Below are 16,538 nucleotides of genomic sequence, written 5' to 3'. Positions count from 1 at the left end.
GTCAAACTTTGAAATGAGCTGGGAAACAGGATTTCCAATAATTCCAAGAGGCAGATGGTCTACGTGCCAACATCCCATCATAACAAGCAGAGGTGCTGAGGCACTTAGAACATATTGGATATACTGTAAGATATCTGACAAATGCAGTCTGCAGCACAGGAGGAGAGCTGGAATTTGCTCATTTCTGAAAGTATCTGATGGCTTCTCCAGAGCCCATCAATCTGAAAGGACAGTGACACCTTTTCCTGTATTCTGAAGTTTGGCTTTTCTTACTGTTGGGGTTTTTATTTGTCTGGGGGTTTGTTTTTTGTAAATAAGCACCAGGCTTGAACATCCACAGAATACACACAGAAAAGAGACGTTACAGCTCTCTTCTACACGTAATATCCAAAGTTAGCATAAACCCTAACAGAGCTGCTATCTCTAGATCAAGCCTTTTGCTCTGAAAAGTCTTATCTGCTTTCAGGTTTGGATTCACCTCAAGGAGACAAAAGTTTTACATCTGCCCTTGCTAGGGAGACAACATGAACAGTGCATTTCGTATACATTTTTCCTCACTGGAAACAGGAGAATTTCCATTATCATCTCACTGTCATGTCTCTGTTCAGGGAGCAGAAGGATGTTACTACATTTATTAATTTCTACAACATACACTCGGTATATGCAGTGGCAGGTATGTACTTATCACCAATCAATATGCATTTTGGGACAAGATCACAGAATCATCAAGGTTGGAAAAGGCCTCCAAAGATCATCCAGAAAAGACCTCCAAGATCCTTTGATGACGTCCCATTTCTAATAGATACCACTACCACTTGCAGGTGCTTTTTTCCCCAAGGTTTCTGTGCATGCAGGTATTTAAAGAAGGTTAAAATTTAATAAAGAAAAGTGCATTCACACTTACCAGGCATAATAATCTCAGGAAACCCCATTTTCCGAGCCACAGCTGTTGACCTATCCACTAAGTGTGGAAACTCTTTTCTAATCTGATGAATATCTCCCGGAAGAAGTTTCAAAGTCACCCACAAACCTGTTGGGTAAAAATCACTATTGTTATACTTGTGGTTTCTCTAGTTTGTCTCTAGAAGACGTTTATCCATTTAGGGGACACATTCAGGAGCAACTGCATACAGCTTCTTACAGACAGGCTTACAAAACCCAGGTCTCAGTACAACCTGGAACCTTCACTACAACCCATCCTTCCTGAGCAGAGCAACAGGTCAGCAGGATCACAGCACAACAGCTGTAAGAGGGAAACCACTGGGCAGCATCCAGACACACAGAGGCCCTTCACACGCCACCATTAATGCCAGAACTCCTCCTGGCAGCATTCTGAGAATCAGACTTGTCTCACTCCTTATGTCTTACACACAGGGCCTTGCAGAAATGTGGTTATTAAGCCATTAACAGCCTTAAGCTTTCAGCTCTCACAAGTTCTTTCTAAGGGGAATGTTTATCTTCCACAGGAAGAAAGAGAAGCAGCAGATTCTCCCGTTCAAAGCTACGTTACATTATACAGCCAAGCAATCTGGATGCACCAAGGCAGTCAGCACCAACAGCTGACAGATACCCTGAAATGGTTCAGGCCCACCACCCCCATCAGCTGTTTTCAAGGCACTGAACACCCAAATCTACAGCATCAGCTTTACGCAGTCAACATTTTCCTCTCTCTTCCAGCAGCAGAAGCAGCCGCTAAAGCCAGTGCTTGCCAACTAACATCAGGCATGCTTGCTATAGGGGGAAAAAAAAAAAGACACTAAAATAAGTGTTCCCCACTTGGTAAAGTGACTGCCAATTACGCTGAAGCATGAAATAATTGCAGCAGCAATTTTCAGAAAATCCCAAAATTAAAAACTGTGAAAAGAATACCTCAAAAATATTCATCTGTAAAACGACTGTGTGAGTAACAGGATAACCCACCATTTAACTACGCATTTGTTTTGTATATATCTGGCAGCTAGCTTTCTTTTTTTTAATAAAATCTCTCACAAATGGCTTTGGTCTGACTTGTTGCCAGAGACAGTTCTACCAGCTGCTATTTCATTAAACAGTAATGCACCCACAAGGACTGGCCAAGCCACAGCACTTTGTCCTCTCTGGTTTGCTGGAGGTGGGTAAGCCCGGCTTAGGGAAAGCATTTGGAATGAATCAGAGTTTCCTCCTTTCTGATATGTGTTTCTCACAAGTGAAAACTGAAGAAAGGAGGAATCAGAACCAAGTTTTCCACTTTAGTTAAAAAAAAAAAAAAATACGTATATATACGTATGAAAATTTAGAGTTTTACTTACTGTACGTCATTAAAAAAAATAATCAATTAAAAAAAAAAAAAAAAAAAAAATCAGCAAAGCAGCACATAATTTGTCCTGGGCCTATTTTTCATACACTCAAAAGCCAGCTGTAAGCAGGGTGCTCTGCACCAACCTGCCTGGAATTCATAGTGAAAAAGGATCTCAGCCAATACTGTAACCAGAGCCACAATTCACTTTTTAGTTGGCAGATACAGTGTAAGTGTTGTACACAACGAAGGCAATCCAGAGGAAACAAGAGGGATCACTGGAGCTGCTTCCTCCTGCAGAGGCAATGGTGTGGGATCTGATGGGAGAAACCCCCTTCTTTGCTGGATGGGAAGCCAACTGCTGCGAACGCAGCTGCAAAGCAAGGAGAAAGGGGGGAAGGAAAGGATTATTCCTTCCTTCAGCACGAGGAGATGACATCTGCAGCTCTGTGGCACAAGGGCAGACTTCCTGAAGCAGTTTTCAGCACAGAAACACAAAGATGTCCCAGCGAGGGACTCTGAAGAGAAAGGACAGAGGGTCTGCAGGGCTGACAACAGGGGCAAGAGATGCTGAGCAAAAATAGCAGAATTAACCTTGAAGGGGAGGAAGCACAGCACAGATATATTTTCTGGTCCCAAACAACAGTATTGGTGATATTAGGCTCTCTTGACTCCATGATTATAAGAATCCCATGCTGAAAATCAAGCAATGAGCATTTCTTACATACACTGGTGTATAGAAAGAACTGTACGTACCCTGACCCTTGTGGTTAACTTCTTTAGCAGCAATCACTTTGTTTATAACAGTCTGAAGGAAATCATTCTCCCCTGCCACCCTGGGTGAAAAACGGGATGATATGTTCAGCTGCTTGTGTCGAATGGCGTCATCCAACGCTAGCCTGGAGGATGCACATGACGACCAACACCAGGAAACAAAGGGTCACAGAAAACCAGAAGTCACAGTAACAAGGAAACACAAAAGATCATATCATAGTTGTGACAAAGAGTATTTATTAGTCAACGCAAGACAAAGGACAGGAAAGGTAACAAGAAAGACAGAGGAAGACCATTAATCAGAAGAACGCTGATCTACTCAAGAGAAGTACAGCAAACTCGTGTTGTTACTTCTTCCTTCAGGAACATGCATGCACAGCCCCCATAATTCTTTATTAGGATAGGAAGGGCGTCTCCCGCCTGAGAACCCCCAGTTAAGCAGTGAAAACCTACACAGGTAGGTTTTTGTTTTAAATACAAAGCCACAGACTGGCCCTGTTGTGCCTTCAGGGTCACTGCTGAGGGTCCATAAAGGAAGCAGCAGTGCATACAGCCTGAGGGAAAAAAGTTCTATCCATCTCACAGAAATGGTAGAGGACAAGAAAAGCAGATAATCCAAACATTCGGTTAAACTTGATGAATAAATGAAGAGATGAAACCTATAAATAAACACCAGCATTAAGTGTCATTTAAGCAACCTTGCTTTCCACAGCCATTGTGTTGGTGGCTAGTGAATGAATACAAACAAACAAAGATGTGAAAACAGAGTTGCATGTGGTACAACAGAAGCAAAGCATGGGATGAGAAGAAAAATGTGGCTCATATATACAGCCTAAGTCTACATTAGAAATAATGACACCAGCATTCATTGCATGCTTTCACATTATTCGTGCTGTTTGGAATAGACTTTTTTCTGAAGCATATTTTAATTTAGTGCTGCAAAAAAAAAAAAAATAATACATCCCATATCTTTTCAAACACCTGATTTATACAAACAGAAAAAATAAATCAGTTTTAATGGAATAGAAAACTAGATGTGCCATTAGCATCCACTCTGACACACAAAGATTCATCTTCACTGCATATTTCCACACTTGCTAGAAGAAAGCTGGCTATTGTTTGCCACACAATAAACATATCATGAAAGCACTCTTCCCTGTAGAAGCCTGTTTACCTTGAAAAATAGTTACACTTCTGATTTTCACAGTAACTGATGCTGTTACATACAAAACCATTTGAGACATCAGCTATACATCCATTCCCAGCAGCACCTTACATTCTGTCTATACCCCTGGATCTTCAAACCACGAGGTTTCCAAAGCCTTCCAAAATTAGGCCTTTTTACCAAAACGAAGTTTAATTTGTGACTACATTATTTCAAAGTTTTTTGTTGGTTTTTTTTTTTTCATTATTAAACACCCTCCAAACACTCATTAGCATATCAATCAAGGCATTTTTGGTTAACATTACTTCATGGTTCACAATGTTGAACAGATGGCAGCGTAACATTTCTTAGAAAGAATACACTAAGCACTGCAGCTCTACACATGCATTTGTCTTATCCCTTCTACCTTTCTACACTTCATATAATAGGAAAAGAAACCTCCATGAACTATGGATGGAAGTAAAGTTTTGCTACAGCTCTCCTCTGTTAAAATGCCTTTACTGCTAGAAGCACTTCCTACAAAATCAAAGATATATGTGTATTCTTCTACGCACTGAAAAAAAAATCAGGTTGTATTTCTGAATATGATCTAGTGGCTGGAAATCAAAACTGATTTGCAACTGCACTGAATGCAAACATATCAGTATTTTAGATGGACAGCATCAATTCTATACTCGAGCTCATTTAATTACTCCAAAAGTTAACAGAAATGGATATTATTGTTTTCATTTTAGCCTCTGCCCAATGCATCTTACAGACTAAAATAATAAAACCCAAAAGGACAGCAACTATGGCTTCAGTTTAGTCTCAAGTATGGAAAGGTCTGCAGTTTCAGAAGACTGAAAACCAAGACCAAGCAGGACACTGATCTCCCTGATCCTCTGCATCAACTATAACATGCACAGCAGGCAGATCTCCTTCACCATCAAACCAACATCTTTACTGGTTCTGGTGAAGTCTCATATAAAGAAAACAAATGAGAAGTATTCCAGGATGTATATCAAGCCTTCTTCCAAATTCTCAACACTTATTTTTACAACTATTATGGGCCCTACTCTGCCATTTCATCTCCTACCAAGAAAAAGATAAGTGCTGTCATTAACTCATTTCACAGAGGTCACCTGGATTGGATGTCTTTATCAGTCTTAGCCAGCGTTGAACCTGCAATGTAACTATTGCAAGCACTGCACTTCTTAAGTGTGATAACACTGACATCTTATGCAAAAAGAAAAAAGAAAGAAAACAAAACTAAACCAAGAATGTACCCTTTAAACTCAATTTTAAAAATTTAAAGTAAGTTTTAGGTGCTGACAGTACTACAGCTATTGGGAAATTGCCAACAACAAAAATTCAGAAGTAGTATTTAAGATAAGCTATCAAACTGAAATAAATCAACTTCAAAATACCATAGAGCACATCTTGCAACTAAAATTTAAACCATAATAAAAAGTCACAATCTTTTCACTTCTGCTTATTCTTTAAGCTATTCATTACTTACGGTTGAAATGGTATGAAGTGCTGTTTGTCCTCATCATCAACCTTCCCATTAATTATGTCGGTAACATCCATTACTGAAAACAAAAAATGAAGTACACTGAATTTAAGGAGAGGTGCAGGAAGAAGAGTGGTGAGGGGACACCCTGAGGGGCAGGAAACAACAGTGACCAAGCTCAGGCTTAGGCAACCATGTGATGTGGCAAGTAGGGATGCTGCACACAAGAAGTTACCTGCTACTCCAAAAGGCCGCCGGAGCCCAGAGGTCAGCTTCCTCGTGTTGTTGTCCCTCAGCTCCATTCTGCCCACCCTCACAATCTGACAAACGAAACTGATTTTCTCTCTTTTCAGGTCTTTGCTGCCGAGGTCCTAGAAATATTAGTTGTGTCAGATTGTTTTATCATAGCTGAATTACGAGTTCCATTTAGTACAATTTAGAACATTTGCCTTCGTCATCCAGGCTCTAGCACAAGAACAAATTGTTCCCAGAATTTTAAGCCTGTTTGTAACGGTAGTTATGCCTTATCTTGACTTTTGCTTAGGAAGCCAAGTCATTTCTAGTAAATTAAACCTTCACGAAGCAACCTCACCCTTGTGTTTAAAAGCTTTAAAGAGACATTTACTTATGAGAAATATCTCATAGGCGCCTCCAGCAGGACTGTGACTGACAGAGCCAACCCCAAAGCACTGGCACAGAGGTTAAGTCCTCAGTTATTCACAGAATGAGAGAGAAATCCTTTAGACTCTGCCAGCTGAACCAGCCCCCAGCAGACTTACAGTAAACACTGCTCGGAGGTTGTGCAGCCTGTCGATGTCCTTGGGGAGCCCAGAGCTTGACCACCGCACCAAATAGTTTTCACTGAAAAAACAGCATTTTTGTTTAAATGGCTTCACTGAAGGTACGGTTATAAAATCAACTTACAGAAGAATATCTTCAGCCCAATCTATCTACGCTAATCAAATTAATATTTACTTAGTAGACAGCTGCCATTTTCTTTTGCACGCATCGCTCGTAAAGGAAAGCAGCTCTTCAGCAAGGCAGCATACAGATTTCTGCAAGGAAGCAGGGGGTGCAGGAATGGCTCACAGTGCTGTCAGTGCTGCTGCCAAGAAAGCACACGCAGCCTTGCAGGTGTGTTCATGTCTCATTTAAGCTCTGCACTTGAGGAACCGAAGACACGGTGTGATAAGGAACAGCACGACCCTGAAATGTACCCAGGGTGAAGGGACTTGCCGGATGCTGTGCTGAATACGACTGAAATGCTGCTGCATCATTACTTCCCAGATAAGCCCGTCCTGCACATTTCACAGAAATTTGCCTTTCATAAGCCCTGCACCATCCTGCAGAACTACCACACTACTAAGGAAGAACAGAGAAGGGAGTACGCTCAGGAGTACACTAACCTGATAAATTTTGATTCATGGGGATCATAGAGAGACATGAGGACTTCAGCATCTTCCCCTATTTTGCAGACTACATTTTTTAAATTTACAAATAAAGCAAAGGAAGGAGTGGCAGCAAACTTAGCTTGTCTGTTGATATCGATATTCTGTTTCTGAGACTGTAATTTAAGAACAGAAGAAACTTTAATTTAATGAAACCTCACAAATATCCAACTGTTACAAAATCTTCCTGAAACCTTTAAGACAGTAAAAGGAGTTATCTGTTGTGAGCCTGCTCTTGCTGTCTTTGTTTATATTAGATCCAGAAAATGCAGTTTGTTGTAAATTCTATCTCGAAGAGCTGCTCCATAAGGAATTAAAGAAAAAGAAATAAAAATAAATTAAGAAGCATTGAATCACTCACTTATTAAAAAAGGAAGCTAGTCAAATGGAGATGATTTGCCACTCCTGGCAAAAAAGCAAACTTGTTCTCTTCTGGCTCTCCTATGGCATGTACCAAGACAGCCAGGAGAGCCAGCTGTGCTGCTCTACAGCTAACCAGCCCACCCTTCATCCATTAGCTCCACAGCACTTTCCATGAATGCCTCATCCAGGCAGGAGGAAGGAGCACACATGGGACAAAAAGATAGGAGGGAGGATACTGGAAGCAGAGAAACTCTTCTCACTGGCAACAAACTGCAGTGAAGTGGGCTCAGTCCATCCCTCTCCAGGTTTTGCTGTAATGAGTTGGAGCCTCAGCATCAACAACAGCTGATGTTCAACAGTAAACTACAAGCCTCTTAAAATACAGTGAGCTATGGGAAGAGGTCAGGGTACATCAGGACATCTAAACAGAATTACTGTTTCTAATACTGTACTTTTTACCCCCAAAAAAACAAAAAACAGGAAACAACCATGAAAACTGGTTTAAGCAGGGACAGTGAAAGAGCTCTGGATGCAAAAATAACATGGTTTAAATTCTCTTTACACTACATTTTTTTACATCAAGTTTGGTGAGTGCTGCAAGTGAGTTTATATGGTCCACTGCAACTCAGGAGGACGCAGAACTCCTCACTCTACATTACCAAACTCCTGAGGAATTGCTCAGGAATAGTATGCTCCATTAACCCCTGCTACTGACACTGGGAAGACTCCTCACAATGGAAGTGTTTTTCAGTATAAAAATTAAAATATGAATTGCAAAGAAGGTTACTGCTTAAGGCTGGGAAAGTCTTTCTGTTTTCCCCCTATATTTCAACAGACAAGTTTTTCCACTCTTGGTAAACACAAACCCCAACAACCTAGGAGCACTGGAGCACTATTCTGTGCGATGCTCCAAAACAAACCCTCAGGAAAATCTAACATATACAAATATCCTTCCTCTGCATCTCCAACATCAACCTACAAGCACAGCTGATTTATTGATACTACTGCAAATTTCAGTAAGTCTTTTAAAGGAAAAAAAACCACAACAGTTAAACAGTCCCTGATGCTGCTACTTATAAAATATTTAAACCTGATAACTCCTCATAAACATATCAGATCTTTCATTACCAATGCTAACAGCAGCAGTAATCTAGTTAAGATACAGTCTTATGTTTCAAAGGGAAAAGGCACAGCTGCACAGCAGTTCTTACTTTTTCCTCCAGCAACCTCTCTTCCACTTGCTTGGAAGCTATTTCATGTGCTCTAAAAAGGCTGATTGTGCTCGTCTGCTCCGGGTCCAAAATATTGCCATCTTCATCTCTAACAACCAGATCTAAATCAAGAATCCTGAACAGAAACAAAACATGCTTGTGAATAACAGTACTCAAATAAACCCTTCAATAACACCTGCAAAGTGTTTACTGTTAAAAGCATTTGCTCCTGACGTGTGATAGAAATAATTATTTGATGCTTGGTAAAAGTCTTTAACATGTTACCAGCCCAGGAGATAACCATCCCTAGCTGGAAGACACTTTTTCCCCACCAGCACAGGAAGAACTGATGTACATGAAAGAGCAGAACAGCTGGGGAAGCAGTTTCTTAAACAACTGAATTTGCAGGAGTTGTTTGCTGGAACTGTCAAATGGATCAGAGCAGACATCTACATTCACGCCACATGCAAATCGGTCAGTTCTTTCCTTCCCACTCTATACTCTCCTCCAAAGCATATTAATCACAGCTTAGTGAAAATCTACAAAATACACGAAGGCACAAAATGTCCCTCTTTATTCAAGGCAGAAGCCAGGTTTCTGTCAGCAGGCAGTTAACATCCACGTTTATCTTCTGCAGCAAGGAAGGTTTTTGCCATAACCAAGTCCAACCTTTTTCCATGGGACTGCAGTGCTGGCAGTGAAATCAAGGATAAGGAAAACTGGAGTCTAAGTTGACCTTATTTCTCTGTTTGGCTTCTCTAAGACTTATCTCTTCATCTCCCCATCAATAAAAGTGGTCCCAAACACTACCACCTCTAATTACATAGTCATCTCTTATGATGGAGCTGCTGGAACTTTGCCTTTGATATGTTTGATCACTAAGCTTAAATCAAACTTGCTGGACCTGAGAAGCCATGGAAAGGTTCACTGTCTGAGTAAATTCCCTTGGACAGGACCCAGAAACACTTGAAGAGCATGAGCTGTGGAGAACTTCTTGCCCTCCTGACAAGGGGGAAACCCAAAGGTTTGGAACAAATCTCTGAACTTCATGAGTCATTATAGGAACCTTCTAATTAATTGCTGTGTTACCTCAAAGGGGGAACACATCACTCAAGCAAGCCACAGAGTGCAGGTCATTAATAAACACCTCCTAAGCTCTGCTCCAAAGTGCACCTAAATATCCTAAGTACTCTAAGCAACTCACAAACAAGCTTTTCAGGGAGGAAGTGGTTTCATCATTGAAGGGGAACAAAAAAACAGCCAAAAAACACAGTTTAGGGACAGCAGCCCAACCAAGTGGACAAGAGGAAAGGAACTCACAGGAGCAATCACCCACAGCCTACAGCACACCAGCAGGACAAGAACGGATGCACAGATAGTCAAATGAACAGAAGTGAAGTACACTTGGGTTTAATTCCTTTGTCTTATCCCTTAACTTGCAATTGTTGCTTAGAAAAAAAAGAAACAAATTTCTCCTTGAATGTCCCAGTTACAGATTTTCGCAATTGAACAAGATGTTTTTGCAACAAAATTATCTGACCCAATTTCAGACAAACAATATAAAAGCAACTTCATAAAAGTACTTTCTCACTTCCTCAATTATTTTGACAACATGCAGCAAAATTGTCATCTTTATTTATAGGAATATCTTATTTACAAATCAGTATTTCACAAAACAGGAAAAGTTAGAATACGATTAGATCAGAAAAAAATTATAAAATGCATAATGAAGTTTTCTTGTCTGCATGTGGCCTTCCAGTACTTGAGAGTATAAAGAGGAGGTGGAACGGCTGTTTACAAGGGTGGATGGTGAGAGGACAAGGGGGAATGGTTTTAAACTGAGACAGGGGAGGTTGAGGTTGGATATGAGGAGGAAGTTTTTCAGCCAGAGGGTGGTGAGGCACTGGCACAGGTTGCCCAAGGAGGCTGTGGATGCCCCATCCCTGCAGGCATTCAAGGCCAGGCTGGATGTGGCTCTGGGCAGCCTGGGCTGCTGGTTGGGGACCCTGCACACAGTAGGGGGTTGGAAGCAGATTATCATTGTGGTCCATTTCAACCCAGGCCATTCTATGACACCAAAATCATCGCTTTTGCTTATTTTAGACTAAAGTGGATACAGGACTACGTTAAGAAGCATATAGGATCCGTTCAGGTGTTAGCATTTATTTAGAAATTCAAATTCACTTTTCTCCCATATTCTACAGAGAATGTTCTGATCACTTAATTAGTTCATTAGAACATTATGAATATAAAGCACGGCACAAAATGTTCTACTGTGTTTGAACACTGAGCATCTGGAGGTTATTCAGAGTAACTTTAACCATCTCCTCAGACAGATGGTAAAACACAGTAGCCAAACAAACAATATCAACATCATCTGGGCAACTGTCTATTGGGGTACAGCAGTCCACGTCTTGGATGATACATGCAGAAGCACTGACTGAATGGGCTTATTGGTTTATTGTTTCATTTCAAACTGTGGCTTTTGGAAGTCATGGGGAAGTTCTTTCCTATGAGAGTGGTGAGGTGCTGGAACAGCTGCCCAGAGAGGCTGTGGATGCCCCGGTCCATCCCTGGAGGTGTTCAAGGCCCTGGGCAGCCTGGGTTGCTATTAAACGTGGAGGTTGGTGGCCCCGCATGCGGCAGGGGGTTGGAGTTTCATGATCCCTGAGGTCCCTTCCAACCCAAGCCATTCTGTGACCAAGTCCATACTACAAGTTTGACAGCTCTCAAAGAACGAAGCACCAATAGCTGAAATATGATGAGTTATTTACATCACAGGGATTCAAATACTGGTTTGCACAACACTTTTTCAGTCTCTAGTGCAGAGACAGTACTACAATGTTCTCTTGGTACTCAAAATACTCTGTCACATTTTTTATGCTGCAGAAGAGTTTAAATGACATCTTGAAGAGAAGAAATACTTGTCTTTTTTAAGGTCAGTTAAAAAGCACACAGAAAACTTCACGCTAATCTCAAATTGCATCAGCAAGCAAGGAAGAGTTACATAAGGATCCTATTTTATATACTGCAGTTTGCTCTACACTAAAGAGATGCTGTATCAATTTCATTCTTTATCATGCTATAATAGGACTTTTAACATACCACTATTCCATCTGCATAAACACAGGAATAAAGATACTACAAGACATCAATGACAGCTAATGTGTAATACAAAGCTGGTTTGCTTTTCCATCACAAATACTTGGAAAATACTGCTCACAAACCTGTTTCCGTAGTCAATTTTGGCAGTGACCTTCTTTTTCAGTTCTTTGAGCTCATCTTGGGGGAGAGTCCCAGACAGTATTTGAGATCTCCACTCAATAAGGTCATATATCATGTGCCGTACACTGCGAAACATTTCCCTGTTATCTTGCTGTTTGGAGGAAAAAAATAAGTACAGGTTAATTCTGAAGTCTAGTGAACATCCTTTAAGTACATAAAATGAATTACAATTGTAAGATAGGAATTTAAAAGCATACAAGTCTATAACTAGCTCTCACATAGAGCCTAACTACAGCACGCTGCTACAGACAGAACACTGAATACACATATTTATGTATACACACACATAAATATATACACACACATACATACATATATATGTCTCTCTCTATAGAACACTGAATACAAGGAGTCATATGCTCTGCTTTGGGTACCCAAACACAAACCTTTATGTTTCTTGAAGTCATCTTAAAATCATAATGGTTTTGATAATGGCACTGAGTCAGTGTTTTTTATATGTTTTTTAGCCCACAAAATCTAACCAAGCCATTAACTCATTACAGAAGAAGACACCTTTCTGAACACCCTTTATCACCAAACTGTTCAGGTTATGCATACCTGTCCTTCATTCAGACTACACTCAGGTCTTATTGGATTGAAACCAACCAGAATAATTAAATAATTACCATGCAGTTAAAACAGGCTGCTATGTCTGAAAAATGAAAACCTGCAGAATGTGCAGAAAAATAACACAACGTCTGAAAGGCTCCGGGAAAAAAATATATCTAACTGTGAAATGTAAAGGCTTCAGTCTGCTCAGATCATCGAAAAGCTGACTTGATTATAGTGTGAGAACTTCCACAGAGAAAATACCAGTTATTAAAAGCTCCTTAATGTCGCAGAGAAAGACACAACACGCTCCTGTGGCTGGAAGCTAAATGCAGACAAATTCAAATGAGAAAGAGGTTTATGATTTCCAGCGCTGCAGGCAGTCATAAGCTAGTGAGACAAAGCTCATGCCACTTCCTCCACCATCTGCAAATCAACACCAAATGCCTATTCGATACCCAAAAAATACAAATTATGGGCTGAAGGGATAAGTGTGGTCATTTAATGAGCTTTGATAAGCAACGTGTGGATAACACAGATCTCTCCAGTCTGTAAACTGAGTGGTTTGAAACCTGTCACCTCCAGACAACATAACCCCTTTGAAAGAAAGGGATCTCAAAGCACCAGTCCTCTTAGCACCAGATAAACACATGCACTTAATCTAACAGATACACTTGAGATAAAGCAATGAGTAAACTCGCCAAGCATTCTACCCATCCAGCAGAGGGACTGGATCCCCATCTGCCACCGAACTGAGGCTACTGCTGGTGTTAGCTCTGCTCCTCAATGCCAAGCTCTTAGAAAAGCACCACAGCATTCCACAGCTGACCAACACCTCCCCACAAACAAATCCCGGCCACAGAGACACGACACATAATAGTTAGAACAAGCAACTCCTACATTAGGAGAACTTCATAACTCCTGGAAAGTTCCAACTGCAGAAAGCACACACAGGTCCTGGTAAGAAAACTTCTAACAATGATTCTTCCCACTGCTCTTTTCTCCCTGCGTGTGCACCACAATCACATCTGATCACACACATCCAAAAAAGGGGTCATCAATGCCAAAATGAGTATAACCCTGCCATAAGTAACACACAGAGCAGCAGAACTCAGCGTAAATACAAGTCTCACAACCTGGTCAGAATTGCTGATCAAACAGCTGAATAGGGTGACATTTTAATTTTCCCTCTTTTACATTCAAAGTAGTAATAACTGAAGGAAATATTAAGGATCCTTCTCAAGAACTCCTATCTCGCCTCTCTCAGCTTCTCCCACTGCAGACTCTGCTCCTCCTATTTCACCTCTGCCCATTGATTTCACCCTTGCTCCTAAACACACGAGCTCTCCAGTATCATCTCACATTAAAACTCTCTTTACATACAATCTCCTCCCCTTCACACGCCGCACTGTCCTCCATCTCATCTTCTGCAACACGGGATCACTTCCAGCAGACTGGTTTTGATCTCACCTTTACTTTCACGATTGTGATTCAAAACATCTTAAGACTTAAAATCCCTACCGATGGGCTTTAGGTCAGTTGCTCAGAAATTCTGGTTTCTATCCACCTTCAAATATCCTTTAACAGTACACCAAGTATAAAACAGGCACATGAAAATGGGAATTTCTCATTTCCTGCCATCCTCAATTTTCCTGTATTAAGAGCAGTAGTCTTTAGCAGTAGCTTGTGTTCTCAATAACATTACAATATTTGTTCCTCATTATACAGCCTCTCCTGGTACAACTGAAGATTTCAAACGAACATTTATAAGGGATAAATATTCCTCATTAAACCCTACTTTAAAAGTAACGCTTCAATATTGGCACAACTTAGTCCTAATGCTCTTATACAGAGAAAGCATGAGAAGTCAGAGCTGGGATACCTGAAATCCAACACCATGCTGCCGGTTTACATTGGAACTGCTTTTTCAGCTGTATATTTGAATGCTACTTGCACCTTACTTACAGATACTTCTCCCCTGTGCTGTTTCACAGATATTATTCTTCTCTATTTATCCATTTGAAAAACTTATTTACTGCTACAAGTTACCAAGGATGTATTCTTAAGTGCTTAGAACTTAAGCATGCGCAAAAGAAAAAAAGTAATTTATTTCATGCAATGTCTAAATGTAGGGTCAATACATTTGAAGCAATCAATCAAGTACAAGAGCACTGACAAGCACAAGGCCTACACTGATAAATCTCCATAAGGTTGAGGTTTACACCAAGGAATTTGGCATCAAATATAAGAATTTCTCCAAGACTAGCAGCCTAAGCATTTTTTCTCTGCTTAACACAATTGCCTGCAGATTGGGAAAGCCCAATGCATACCTTTAAAAACAGTGTATTCTGGATAATAACACTTCATAAAAAAGGATTTTCTGTCTAGTCAGTCATAATTGCTCACCAAGTTATTACTAGAACAAGGTATCACTCCACAAAGCCATCTCTGCACAAGAAATACAAAACATTCATAAAATATACAAACACGCTTCTGAGTTTTGTGCCTTAACAGTGCTGAAGAGCTGTTCCACATAAAGCAGCCTTCAGAAACCTTAAGAGAGGGGGCAATCCGTTACCTCTTTTTTCACACTTCTCCCTGTACTTTCCATGGCATCACTTTCTCCCCCACACACCACGTCCTACTGCGATTACAAACCGCTACTTACGACGTATAACTGCCGCCATATTATGGACCACTCCCGCAGCGTTGTGGTGACCTCCTGAATCAGGGGCAGCTCGTTGGGAATAACGGTTTCATGTTGTCTTAAACGAAAAAAGGTTGAGTTAAGTAATAGTTTCGGGTAGGACAGCAGAGCTGTTTCTAAAAAGAACTGGTGGTCATTTCCAAAACCAGCCCAACGACGACAGGCTTCAGAAGAACACCACTGATTGCATGTTTAGAAGTGAACCAAGAATATATCATCCCAAACAGGGGAAGCAGAGCACGCCATTACTACCACATGACATAAAGGATAGCTAGCAGAGACTTGAGGCCGTGCTATTGGGCTCATGCTTCTTTCCCTGCTTGTGTGTATACTCACAGTGCATCAATACATACCTCATGGTACCAGTTGTTATTGAGAGGCTGATGTTACAAGGAGCAACCAAGATGAAAGCCAGATATGCAGCACGTGCAATAGCACGACACTAATGTCTAATTGTTTTCCAAATTATTGGTCTTACGAAGAAAACGGGGCATGCAGGTCATTACCAACACGTTTCTGTCTGGTTTTAAAACTGTGCCATCCAAGTACAAAACAGCAGCCAGGCCTTTTAATATTTCTAAAGTAGTGTACTTAAAAGTAGTTTTCTAATCAGCAAGAAAGTTGTCATTATGCAGCAATCATATGATTAGTGCTTTTATCATTTACATATTTAATAGTGTATAAAAATAAATCGGGCACAAAGGAATAAAATAGCTTAATCCTGTTACACTCCGTTTCATACCTAGCTAATCATTTATTAATTTTGAGTTTTTCTGATTCCCAGTATTTTTCCCAGCTTTTTAAGGAATTTTTTATACCAATGTTATGAATTATAACACGCACAGCCAGCAATACTGGTCTGATATGTAAGGATCTGAGCTTTAATAGCAACTAAAGGAAAAGCAGCCCCAACTATTTACAGCCACATCAGACAAGGGAAACAGGAGCATCACAAAACAAACCATCTCTCACTGCACAGCAGTGCTGCAGGAAGGCAGGAAACTTCTCAAGGAGATTGGAAATGATGTCTGGACAATGGCTTCAGTGAGGGGTCCAGTTTACAAGACTTACTGCAGGGGCAAATTCAGTGCCTGAAACTTCATCTGTCTAAAGAGGAAGGTATCTCATATCAAAAGCCTCTTTTAGTAGATCAGACAGAACTGGTAGGATTTGAAGGTCAAAAGATAAACAAAGCTGGGATAACTGAAATCAGGAATTAAAACAGAGGTGGGCTGGAAGAAGTTCATCTAAGTAGAAGTTCATCTATGT

At 40.6% G+C, this 16,538-nt stretch overlaps 1 protein-coding gene across 11 annotated transcripts in view; it reads right to left on the bottom strand.

Annotated features, from left to right (window-relative positions):
- Positions 1 to 16,538, bottom strand: part of DOCK1 (dedicator of cytokinesis 1) — a gene marked incomplete at both ends in the record, with an annotated part of 271,662 nt that overhangs the window by 228,296 nt on the left and 26,828 nt on the right. For 5 of the 11 annotated variants that reach the window (XM_079535577.1, XM_079535584.1, XM_079535582.1 and 2 more), the window contains 9 exons: positions 905 to 1,030; positions 3,032 to 3,111; positions 5,713 to 5,785; positions 5,942 to 6,077; positions 6,486 to 6,567; positions 7,113 to 7,270; positions 8,729 to 8,864; positions 11,956 to 12,104; positions 15,231 to 15,327. In XM_079535577.1, coding sequence (XP_079391703.1) covers positions 905 to 1,030; positions 3,032 to 3,111; positions 5,713 to 5,785; positions 5,942 to 6,077; positions 6,486 to 6,567; positions 7,113 to 7,270; positions 8,729 to 8,864; positions 11,956 to 12,104; positions 15,231 to 15,327 — 1,037 coding nt within the window. Of the gene's footprint in view, positions 1 to 904; positions 1,031 to 3,031; positions 3,175 to 5,712; positions 5,786 to 5,941; positions 6,078 to 6,485; positions 6,568 to 7,112; positions 7,271 to 8,728; positions 8,865 to 11,955; positions 12,105 to 15,230; positions 15,328 to 16,538 lie in introns of all 11 variants that reach the window. The other 6 variants (XM_079535574.1, XM_079535578.1, XM_079535583.1 and 3 more) reach the window with 4 other exon arrangements.

Source organism: Tetrao urogallus, assembly GCF_951394365.1.
Source record: "Tetrao urogallus genome assembly, chromosome: 5".
In the NCBI taxonomy this organism is placed as follows: Eukaryota; Metazoa; Chordata; class Aves; order Galliformes; family Phasianidae; genus Tetrao; species Tetrao urogallus.
This window is presented reverse-complemented; position numbering and strand designations above follow the sequence as displayed.